The sequence below is a fragment of the Phacochoerus africanus genome, chromosome 3, assembly GCF_016906955.1.
Source record: "Phacochoerus africanus isolate WHEZ1 chromosome 3, ROS_Pafr_v1, whole genome shotgun sequence".
In the NCBI taxonomy this organism is placed as follows: domain Eukaryota; kingdom Metazoa; phylum Chordata; class Mammalia; order Artiodactyla; family Suidae; genus Phacochoerus; species Phacochoerus africanus.
The window spans coordinates 172682320-172694026 of NC_062546.1; the positions used below are offsets into that span (position 1 = coordinate 172682320).

The following is an 11707-nucleotide window of genomic DNA, read 5'->3' on the forward strand; positions in this document are numbered from 1 at the left end:
TATAATAAAAAGCCATTGAACTGTATACTTTAAAAGGGTGGACTTTAACAAAAAGGGTGAGCTTTATGGTATGTGAATTCTATCTCAATAAGTTGTAATTAAAAAATGAAAAGGATCAATCCCTCTCCTCACTACCATAGGCCAATTAAATCGGAATTTCTGGGAAGGGATCTGGGTATAGGTTCTTTTTAAAAAAATTTTTAAGAATGATTTTTATTTTTTCCATTATAATTGGTTTACAGTGTTATGTCTCTTTTCTACTGCACAGCAAAGTGATCCACACACACACACACACACACACACACATATACATTCTTTTTCTCACATTATCCCCCATCATGTCCCATCATGGGCATAGGTTCTTGATGTAGAGCCAGCATTGAGAGCTATGTACAAGGTGAAAGGCTACTCTTGATTTAGTTCTTTGCAGCTCTCTGTGCCCCAAAGCAAAACCAAAACGCCTGATACATGTCTTCAAATCCAGGCTAAATTATAAATTTCATTTTGGTAGATTATTTCGTTTGATCTTTCCACATGGGTATGGGGATATTGATTCAAATACCCTTTTTAAAAAATGCAAATTGTTAGACAATTGTTAGTATGCTCCCCAAACAATAGCAAAAATGTTTTTCATTTGTATTGAATTTTGAATCAAAGACACAAAGTGCTTTACGGTTTTAGAGAAATTTTGGAGAGACTTGGTTGTAAAGTTGATTCTCAAGTGCTTGAGTGACTTATTTCCAGGTGGTTCTACTTTACTTGCGTTTTTGTCCTAGCTTTGGTCACCATCCGCTCAGCCATATCAGACAAAGTACCTGATGTTTCTAGGCTGTGTACACAGTCATTAAAAAAGGGAATATGTTGTCAGGGAATATGTGTTAGGGAATGGGGGGTAGCATGGGAAAAAACAACAAGACAGCAGAGATGTGTTTTCTTCCCTCATGTAGTTTATGACCTTGCTTTAGGTTCTTCACTTTATAAACAGAGGGGCTGATCTAGGGGGTCTCCAAATTCTTTGCTCCTTCACTGGAACAGCATAAAGGTAGAAAATGGACTAGAGCAGGAAGTCTGTGGTTCTCTTAGGCCTCTTCCATCTTCTGTGATTTAAAGAAACAAATATGCACATATCTTGAAAAGGCTGTTCTCAGAATTTGCTCTGGAGGATAGATTGAATTCTTTGGGTTACATTTTTCTTACCTCTTTAACCTCCTCTTGGAATGGCCAACAAACAGTCTAAATGTTTAAAAACATTTTAATTCCTTCACAAAATGCTGAATCACCACTTAAACTACAACTCTTTTTTTTTTTTTTTATCTATGTCAGGTGTTAGAAGCCATTTCCAAGTAAACCACTCAATTAGGAAATTAATGCAATTAAGCATGATTAACATCTTAGGAATCTTAGCACAGATTCAAAAGTTCATAGCTGTGGTGCTCAACACCAACAGAAGGTGACATTCTGCCTGCCAAGAAAAAACATGCTCCATTGTTCCATTCAAAAGAGGATGAAAATATCAAAATGTAAGCTCTCAGTATAACGATCAGCCAAAGAGCTCCTGCATCTTCATCTGCCAAGAGAAAGCCTTTGCTAAATCGATTTTGTTAATTAATATATCTTGATTTCAGGAAAAAAAAGCCCTTATACTCTTGTTCTAAGAAAATGATTTTTCCCCCTCCAGGAAACAAGATTTTGGTGAAGCAGTCGCCCATACTTGTGGTGAACGACAATGAGGTCAACCTTAGCTGCAAGTACACCTACAACCTCTTCTCAAAGGAGTTCCGGGCATCCCTTTATAAGGGAGCAGATAGTGCTGTGGAGGTCTGTGTTGTGAATGTAAATTACTCCCGTCTGCTTCAGTTTAAACCAAATACAGGATTCAACTGCGAAGTGAAGTATGGCAACGAAACAGTGACATTCTACCTCCGGAATTTGCACGTTAACCAAACGGATATTTACTTCTGCAAAATCGAGGTCCTGTATCCTCCTCCTTATATAGACAATGAGAAGAGTAACGGGACTATTATCCATGTGAAAGGTAATGTACAGCTTGAGCAGTGTCCATTCTCAAGTAATGGTTTCTGACTGCAGTCTTGAAGACTAGGTCATGATCAGTGGTGGGGCTGGCTAACTCCCAAAGAGGGAAGACCAATGAGGAAGTCTGTACATCAGTCAGCTAGTGATACTTTGCATGTTTCCATCCCTCGCCCATTGTCCCCTAGGAAGAAGGAAGGAAATGTACTCAAGTGCCATTCCCATATCATTTAATCTACTCTGTTCTATTTTTCAGAGAAACATTGTCCAGCTCCTCGGCCTCCTGAGTCTTCTAAGATATTTTGGGTGCTGGTGGTGGTAAATGGAGTCGTAGCTTTCTATAGCTTGGTAGTAACATTGGCTCTTTTTTTCTACTGGGTAAGAGAAACAACACTGCTTTCATGTAACTTTTCTACCGCATATGAAATGGGAACATATTCAAGAATTTTGCCTATATGGCTTATTTTCTGTTGAATATGTGACTATTTTCTTTTTTCCTTGCTGGGTTTGAGTAGATTCTCTTTTGGTCTATCCAACTTTATCTGAGATAAAAATGGATGTGAGGTCTTTGATCAAGAACGTGATTGGAGTTCCTGTCGTGGCTCAGTGGTTAAAGAATCTGACTAGGAACCATGAGGTTTAGGGTTCTGTCCCTGGCCTTGCTCAGTGGGTTAAGGATCTGGCGTTGCCGTGAGCTGTGGTGTAGCTTGCAGACGAGGCTCATATCCCGCATTGCTGTGGCTGTGGCGTAGGCCTGAAGCAACAGCTCCAATTAGACCCCTAGCCTGGGAAACTCCATATGCTGCAGGAGTGGCCCTAGAAAAGGAGGAAAAAAAAAAAAAAAAAGAAGGTACCGATTAGGTGGCCAGGCAGAGCAAGAAGCTAAACAGATAAATAAATTAGGGTAAGCAGGTAAATAAACTAAACAGCTATAATAAGCTAAACAGGTAAATAAACAGGGGGATAAATTACGGTAGACAGTTACCTTTCTCCTCTGTATTTTGCAATGTCATTATGACATGTAAAATAGTTCTAATATATACATATGTATAAAAATCTAAGCAACTGAAGCCAAGGAACAACTTTGGTTCAGGGTCAAAAATCATGAGAAATTTGACTACTGAAATTATGCATTCAAACCTAGCAAAGAAACTAGGTCTGTTTATCTGAGTCATATTTTTATCTCTTCTGAAGCAGTTGAATTTTGTGAGGCCAAGTATGGTGCTGTCATTACGAAACTATAATGGGAGTTAGACTTTTCTGAGCTCTCACCATTGACTTGGAGTTTTTGAACTTTTGCAAGTGTTCAAGTAATAAGCTTGGTGTATTTTTCTCCACCTTCTTCAGCACTGAAGTTTTGGCCTATGTTTGAAGGCATATTGAAAACCATATCCACTGTGAGGAAGGGACTTCCTTATCAAGGGCCTTTCTCTTACTCACAAATTTCCTGTTCTATACAGTGTGGCGCAGAATACTTCATGCATTGATTCCATATAGTCTTTGAATTTTTTTCTACAAGTTAAATGTGTATATGCATCATTTCTTCAACCAGAAATATATGCTCCTCAAGGATTAAGGACTATTTCTCTTGATAGTCACCACCAGTCTGGTATTAAGCAGGTTTAGTTTAGAGCTTAAAGAATGCTTATGAATTAATGAATTGGTAACCCCTGAAGCAGCCAAAGTAAGGACTTACATGAACATGCCTGAGGTGTAATACTCATTTTAAGGCATATGCCATACATCTAACTAATTCATACATGGATCAGTGATTTTGGGAAGCCCTGCCATGTTGAAGCCATCTTACCCTTGGTGCTGGGCAGGGTGGGGTAGAGTAGGAGGGCAGACCTGGGGTCACAGTCATGCCAAGAATGGATTCAACCTGGGATCCTTGTGAACTCTTGTTGGCCTGTTGCCAAAATTTGCCTCTCCTTTGTTCCCCACATGCTTCTCTGATTTCAGAAGATAATAGGGGGCAGATGGACATTTATCAGGCTGCCTGTAGCCTAATCTGTACCTCCCACAAAATCTGTAACCACCAAAGTGGCAGCTTGTTCCTAGAAGTCCTTCATACCAGATATCATCTTGACAATTTGCTGGGCTTGCCTTCTGCAAGTTGCCCAACCCTGAGGGGGGCCTTTTATGTAGTGAAATATTGCCTAAGTTCTTCCTCTGATGTTTGTGGAGTCCCTTTATCTTTCTGGATCTTGGTGTCTTTGTTCAAGTTACCTTCCATCTTTGTACTCCTGTGGAGTTTGCCAATCATATTAGAATTTAGAATCTCAGTTCTTGTTTTTATCTCGATCCTGGGCAGGAATCATAACTTCTTAGTTTAAAAGCCAGAGGCAGTACCTTTGGGGTCATTTCCAGGATGGGTGTTCTCCTCTAATATGCTGACCAAGATCAATGTGCCTTAGTAGCTTTATGAGAAGACATTTTGGGAAACGTTTTTCCTTTCAGTGGCCAGAAGGGTATTGCTCACCATTTAAAGCTCAGCGTAAATATACACCAGAATATCAGTTACTGTAATCAGGCACTAATTTGCTAAGTGACTTGAATTACCCAAAGGGGCAAAAGTAGCTTCTTGTTTTGAATGAGTTTAAAAGCTTTACTTTCAACTTGGAGATAACATAAATGCTATGAGTTTTTCCTTAGCAGCACTACTAATTCCTATTGAGGTTCATCTTTGTCTTGAAAAAACTTATTTTGGTCCTGTTGTGTCTCACAGGCTCCCTGAAAATTGGGACATCCCAGGGTTTGGCTAACTATACCTTCTGTGGCCTCTTGTGGTTAATTAGGTTCCCCAATAAGAAGTACCCTTTATTTGCATCTCAAACACAGGCCTTTCTATTCTCTGACCAAAAGGGTGTGAAATAAATATATATGTATATTTTGTAGAACACAGCATTTTTACCCTGGGCTCATCTTTTTCCAATGCTGTTACTGTTTAAACAACCACCCTTGCTGGGATAGGCTGGCAGATCATCAGGGAACCCTACAGTTTAGCCAACTTCAGGGTACTTTCCTGGGATCCTGTTTTTGGCTGGTCTGCCCTGTGCCTTTGTGTACTATTTTGCTATTTTCTGGAACTTCCTGAGGGCCTGTGATGTGCAACCATAGGCAGTTCTAGGCTGAGTGGGTTTCTGGGAGCAGCTGCTGATTCTATCTCAGTTCTTGACCTGTTGCTGACATTTGAATAAATAAAGAGCTCCCTCTCTGCCAGGCATCCACAGACCAGCACCTGTTACTCTCACTCAATCTTCCACTTGCTCTGCTGAGCTGGTAAACCTGTTCTTCTTAATCTAAAGACCCTTTTAAAGAACACAGTTTTTTTTTTTTCCATTATAAATCACACTGTGGAATGTGGATAGTTTGTGTACAGGTAGTATCTGCCTTTAAATCCAATGGGTACTTAAAGACAATGTCTTTAAGTGAATTGCCTTGTGTATGCCTGTGTCTTGGCTGCTGCTTCCAAGAAACAAGTGGGCACTAATGAGGGTTAGAAGGGAGAGGAAGGGAGAAGTAGTCCTGAAATCACACATCTTTAGCAGACAGTGAATGGTGAAGGGCTGAATGACTTAGTCACATAGACATGAAGGAGAGAACTCTGTACCCATATATGCACATGCTAGAGGCACATGGACACTGTGGGTTCTGTCTACTGTTCCCAGTCATGCATTTGTCATTTCCATCCCACTTTTGTGTTTACAGTTAAGGTGATAATGACTAAATCTTCTATCTGATAACAGCATGAGGGTAAGCATGGGAGCTGATTGCAACAGATCTTTTATAATTTTGCTGCAACCCAGAGAACCTCAGAGTCAAGACATCTTCCTTATGGGTGCTCCTTTACTAGTTATAGTTTTATTTGAGTGTACAGAAGCAAAGACTCTTGAGAGTCTGGTAAAGGGAGTCCTCAGAGTTAAATTACCATAATGCCTCCCAGGGTATCAGCAGCAACCTTCTACATTTATGTTGGAGCAGACACCTCCTTGCCTTACTCCTGCCCTGCCATAACCCTGTGCCCAAGAGAACTCTAGTCTTTTATTTATAGAAAGAATGTAGAACCAAGATGTTTGAAGGGCAACTTCCCTCACCCGCTCAGTTTCCATAGCTACCTCTCTCTGAATGAATCCCCCACTTATGTCTATTTAGTATGGTCCTCTTCTTACTTGCAGCTAGCTTACTCATCCATCATCTCAAAACCCAAATGATCAAAGCTGGATCCATAGCCTCTTTTCAATCCCCTTCTCCTATCATCTTGCCTTGCATCTATGGATGGAACACCATCCTCCTAGCCACCCAGGCACAACTCATCCATCATCTTTGGGTATAAGGAAGAAGGAGGAGTCAAACAGTTTAACAATATCCATTCTAACTTGGTGACATATTTTGTACCCACTGCTTCATTTCCATTCCCTGCTTTTTCATGATCAGGCTCTTCAGATTAGGATTTCTGTCTTGGCAACATTGACACTTTGGGCTGGATAATACTTTGTTGTTGAGGGCTACCCTGTGCTTTATGGGATGTTTACCAGCCTCTCTAGCCTCTACCCACTAGTTGCCAGTAGCATTCCCCCAAGTTATGACAACCATAAATGTGTTCAGACATTGTCAAATATCCTTTAGGAGAGAGGACGAGGGAGCTGGAGGTGTTAAAGATGAGGTTTAGGAGGTTTGGCATGGGCAACAGTGTATCAGTCACTCACTGAGATGAAAAACCCTGGAGAAGCCAGACTTTAGGGGAAGATCTTCAGTTCCTTTTAGACATTTTGAGTTTAAAGGACCATTGAGGTCTAGTCCAGAGATATAAATGCTTTGGCAGCTAGCAGTCGAAGCTGTGAATGTGGATGAGGTTGCCTACGGAAAGAGGACGGCTGAGCAGAAGAGAAGGTTTGGGACCGAACTGTGAGGAACTCTAACCCTGGATGGCTACTTAGAGAAGGATGAGTTGGCAGAGGAAGCCTGGAGGGAGTGGCCTGAGAGGTGGGATGAAAACTGGGTGGTACCATCCCACAGAAGGCAAAGCAGATGTGTTTCAGTGATAATTTAGGATGCTGCTGAGAGCTCAAAAGATGAGGCCTGAAAACATATTGGTTGTATTTAGTGATTGGAGATCTGTGTTTCCTAACCTTTAACGCTGACTATGTTCTCTGGCCCAGGAAGGTGAGGCAGGCTCAGGTAGGAGTGCATGGAAATAAGGCCAGTCTTTCACTGTTTTATTCTGTCATTCATGTCCCATGTATTTACTTACACATCAGGCCTACCTACATGCCCAAGAAGTAGACATTTTTTTGTTGTTGTTGTTGATTATAGAGAATTCTGAATCCAGAAATCTGGAAAGCTTTCTATTTCTAGAATTTTCATGGGTATTTTATCAAACATGTAAATTTTACCATCACATTGATCCAGAAAAAAATGCTTCTTGCCCCTAGTCAAAACTTTGCTAAGATTCATGGTGAATATAACTCTTGCTCTGGGGTTAGTCTTCCCCCTATGTCCCATCCCCCTGATAGAAATTCATCCAGGGGAAGCCGAGTCAGAGGAAAATGGAGATTTATTTATTTATTTATTTATTTATTTATTTCTTTATTCATTCATTCATTCATTCATAGGGCTGCACCCGACGCATATGGAGGGTCCCAGCTAAGAGTTAAATCGGCGCTGTAACTGCTGGCCTACACCACAGCCACAGCAACACGGGATCTGAGCCGTGTCTGTGACCTGCACTACATCTCAGTGCTGGATCCTTATTTCACTGAGGAAGGCCAGGGATTGAACCTGGGTCCTCATGGGTGCTAGTCAGATTGGTTTCCACTGAGCCAAGACAGAAATCTCCGAGGAATGGAGATTAATGACCTAATGTCTTTATGGAAATGTACATATTTATAAAGAAATGGGAATGTAACATGTTGCCTAGAACTGTAACACCCAATTAATTTGGACTCAACTGCTATAAATTTGTGACTATTCCAGACTCAGGAGGGCTGAAGATCCTCTTTGGTTAATTATGGAAAAATGGCTTCTTAAGCATATAACTAAAGCAAGAAGATTGCAATAGAGATGCTTAACCTTTTCAGAGGAGGTAGAGCCTTCAAGAGTATTCCCATATCAACAGTTGAGATCTTAATTAGACATGCTTTTGGAATTCAGTTCTAATAGCTGCATTGAGAGTAACAAATAAAAATACTTTGATTCAAACTTTTTAAGTTAATTTGGAAGGGTCCAAAGTAGTTGGGTTGGATTAGTCATTATCCAAGTCCAAGGTACTCAATGAATTCCAGTTTGCTCAGCTTCGTTTGACTCTCCATGTTCTGAAGAGTTGCTCTCAAATCTTAGAACTCCTCTCCAGACGTCTCCCTCTGTGTCCTCAGCCCCCTTTAGTGACACTTCTCTTTTCTGCAGATGAAGAGTAAGAGAACCAGGATGCTTCAGAGTGACTACATGAACATGACCCCCCGTAGGCTGGGGCCCACCCGGAAGCACTACCAGCCCTATGCACCAGCACGTGACTTTGCAGCCTACCGCTCCTGACACGGACGCCTATCCAGATGCAGGCCGGCTGGCACCTCTTCACCTGCTCAACACCACTGCTCTGGATAGGAAAGGACTGCCTCATCTTCAGCCAGCCACCGTGGGCTCCTGTTAAGCCACCAGTGCCAATATTTCTTAAACAACTAGACTGAATAACATCATTTTGAGACTCTGAAGTGACATTAAAGAACGTTACTGTGGCAGGCTCTATCTTGTAGTGCCATGGCCCAGATGCAAACGCACCATGTATTTATTGACTTGATGGAGAAGTTAGGGTAGAAAACAAAAAGTGGGGCAGGTTCTTTTAGCCTGGAAATTTGCTTCCACTTCCACTCCTTTCTAACTCACCTGCACATGGTGGTCAAGTGATGTGTGATATTGACTTTCTAGGTGGAGAAGAAAGGTCAGAAAAATCATTCCCTTTTGTTAAATGGGGGTTTGGGGTGGGGATAGGTTAGGACGGGGGAAGGAGTGATGAGATGAAAACATTTAAAAAACCATTAAAACACTGTCTCTCACTCAGGAAATGAGCCCATTAGTTCCTATTTAATGCTGTTTTACATTTAGTTTGGAAGGATGTGGAGATTATTTTTGATGAATTCTGGTCTTATTTGGTCATTTTGACCAATAGAATTCTTTCAAAGTAGTGGGAGGTGAACCAACTTGCTTTCCTTACTCCCTGTGACAGGAATTCAATATAGTCTTTACAATATGATTTTAAAAGAATAAACTAGCCCTCCCACACTGAGGAAGAATGTGTCAGGAAATAACACCTCTTGATGTCAAGATTATTTGAATATTTTAAAGGACTATTTGTTTTGCAGCTCATTCCTGTCCCATCATATAGGGGCCTTTTCTGATCCATGTATTTCAGGTTTGCACAGTTGGTTTCTTTATTGTCTGCTTGGAGATCTAGAGTAGGATGCTGAGAGCTCATCACTAGGAGAAGTGATGATACTGTGAAAAGGGGATGTTAGCATCCACTTGAGTATGGAGATGAGTCCCGAAAAACTTCCAAAGGAGGGAGAATAGAAGGGAGTGATGTCATTCTTGCCATGTGCCGAGGGATGCCCTGCGCCGAGGGATGCCCTGCATCTGGTGGAAGTTTCTCAGAAGGCAGGCAAAAGGAGCTGTGTTGAGAGCTCCTGTATGGGACATTTTAAGCTTTAGGGCTCAGAGCTCCAAAACTCTGTGGTTCAGCTGCCTGTTTCCCCTGGAAGTCCATCAACATGGAAAAGTGTTTGATGTTTTTGAGATAGAGTCAAAGTTCTCAAGATATCCTGCAAGGCCAGACCCTGGAAACACCATGGATATTTTTATGGATCCAGTACGGCTCAAGTGGAGTATGTCCTGGGACCTTGAAGGATTGCTATACTGCTGCCTTATAATTTGTTCAGTGCTTCGATTCATTCAGATGTTGGAGGAGTCGAGGCTTTAGAGGCAGAGAGGCCTGATTCAAGTCCCAGGCTAGCTGGCTTCAGGCGAGTCACTGCCTTTGTAAGACTCTGATTCTTCAACTATAAAGTGAAGATAATGATTACAGATGTCTTTCCTTATACTATCATTTCCACGAGGGCATGTCTCAAGTTTGCCTTTTTTTTTTTCCTGCTTATCTCTGGCACATGGTACTATACCTGACATATGTTAGGTATTATCATTATTGTCATATAAATAAACTATGTATAAAAATTAAACTGGGCAATGACCTGTGGAGGGAGAGACTATTGTAACACAACTTTAAAACCCACTATCCAGGGATGAGGTGCTACAAAATTTGAAAGCCACTTAACTCCCCCTATTTCCATGTTTCAAAATATACATATAATTTTTTTTTCTTTTTATGGCTGTACCTACAGCATATGGATGTTCCTGGGCTAAGGGTCGAATCAGAGCTGCAGCTCCCAGCCTACACACACAGTCACAGCAATGCCTGATTTCAGCTGCGTCTGAAGCCTACACTGCAGCTTGTTGCAACACCGGATGGATCCTTAGTCCATTGAGCATGGCCAGGGATCAAACCCGCAGTCTCATGGATACTAGTCGGGTGCTTAACTTGCTGAGCTACAATGGGAACTCCTCAAAATAGTTTAACTTGTAATAAAATGTACAGCATTCTTCCTCCCTCTTTTATGTATATAAAGAGGTCTTCTTTACGTTATTTTTATTTTTTTGTGACATGGGAGGGATAGAAATCTTATAATTCCAGACAGAGGATATTGTACTTTGGTTGATTTTTATATGGGCTACCATTCCATGAATTTAATTAGTTTGAATTAAGTCAAATTTAGGAGTATTTGGATGATGAAGAACTGTTGAATTTATACTGCACACGTGCCACATTGCCAGCCTCTTGGCACATAGACCTCCTTAATCTAAGTTATCAGATTGAATTTGAAAAGGACAGAGCTGGAGGATTTTTAGAAAGGGCAATGACAAAAAAATAAATAAATTTAAAATGGAAAGATCTGCTCTTTGGCAGTAAATGCTTTTATTTTCTGATGGGAAAAATAGGTTTACTGAAGATGAATCATACTTTAGATTTTTCTTACTCACTCTGAAAAAAACCAAAGTAGAAATGTTAATAGGGAAGTCCTTTTTCACTATTAGTGTGAACAAAGAAATGGTTTAAAAACAGTGGTTGGAGCAATGCTTTTACAGTTTCAGACATGGCAGTTATGAAGAAAACAATGTCATTTGCTGCTATTATTGTAAGAGTCATCATTACCAATGTTTCTATAATTTTTGATTGTGACCTCACCTATTTGGGGCTGAGCATACCAATTTAAAGAGATCAAGTGTACACTATGTTCTGTGTATTCATTGACAAAATTACTGAACTACCATATGCCTGTTTTAAAATTTGTGCTTTAATGTTGTCTTTCAGCGCAGGTATGCTTCACTTTTGGTGATGAATCTGGAGAAAATTTGCAATTTAAAAAAGGTGTGGGATAAATCCTTTTTATAAATCTCCGATTTGACCTTAAACAAAATCCAGGCTTTCAAATATTAGTTTCACTTCAAAGCAGAGTACACTTCAGGTTTGTTTGCTTGGCTTTAGTTATAATTTCTCATCAGATCAGTGGCTTATATCTCTGAGAGGTCAGGCTAGACTTACCTGTGCATTCCATGTAATATAAATGCT

General features: G+C 40.6%; 1 protein-coding gene across 2 annotated transcripts in view; it reads left to right on the forward strand.

Annotated features, from left to right (window-relative positions):
• CD28 (CD28 molecule) overlaps window positions 1-11365 on the forward strand; it is a 30039-nt gene extending 18674 nt beyond the window's left edge. For both annotated transcript variants that reach the window (XM_047773299.1, XM_047773298.1), the window contains 3 exons: window positions 1679-2035; window positions 2288-2409; window positions 8437-11365. In XM_047773299.1, coding sequence (XP_047629255.1) covers window positions 1679-2035; window positions 2288-2409; window positions 8437-8565 — 608 coding nt within the window. In that variant the 3' untranslated portion in view covers window positions 8566-11365. The remainder of the gene's footprint in view (window positions 1-1678; window positions 2036-2287; window positions 2410-8436) is intronic.
• Window positions 11366-11707: the final 342 nt, after the last annotated feature.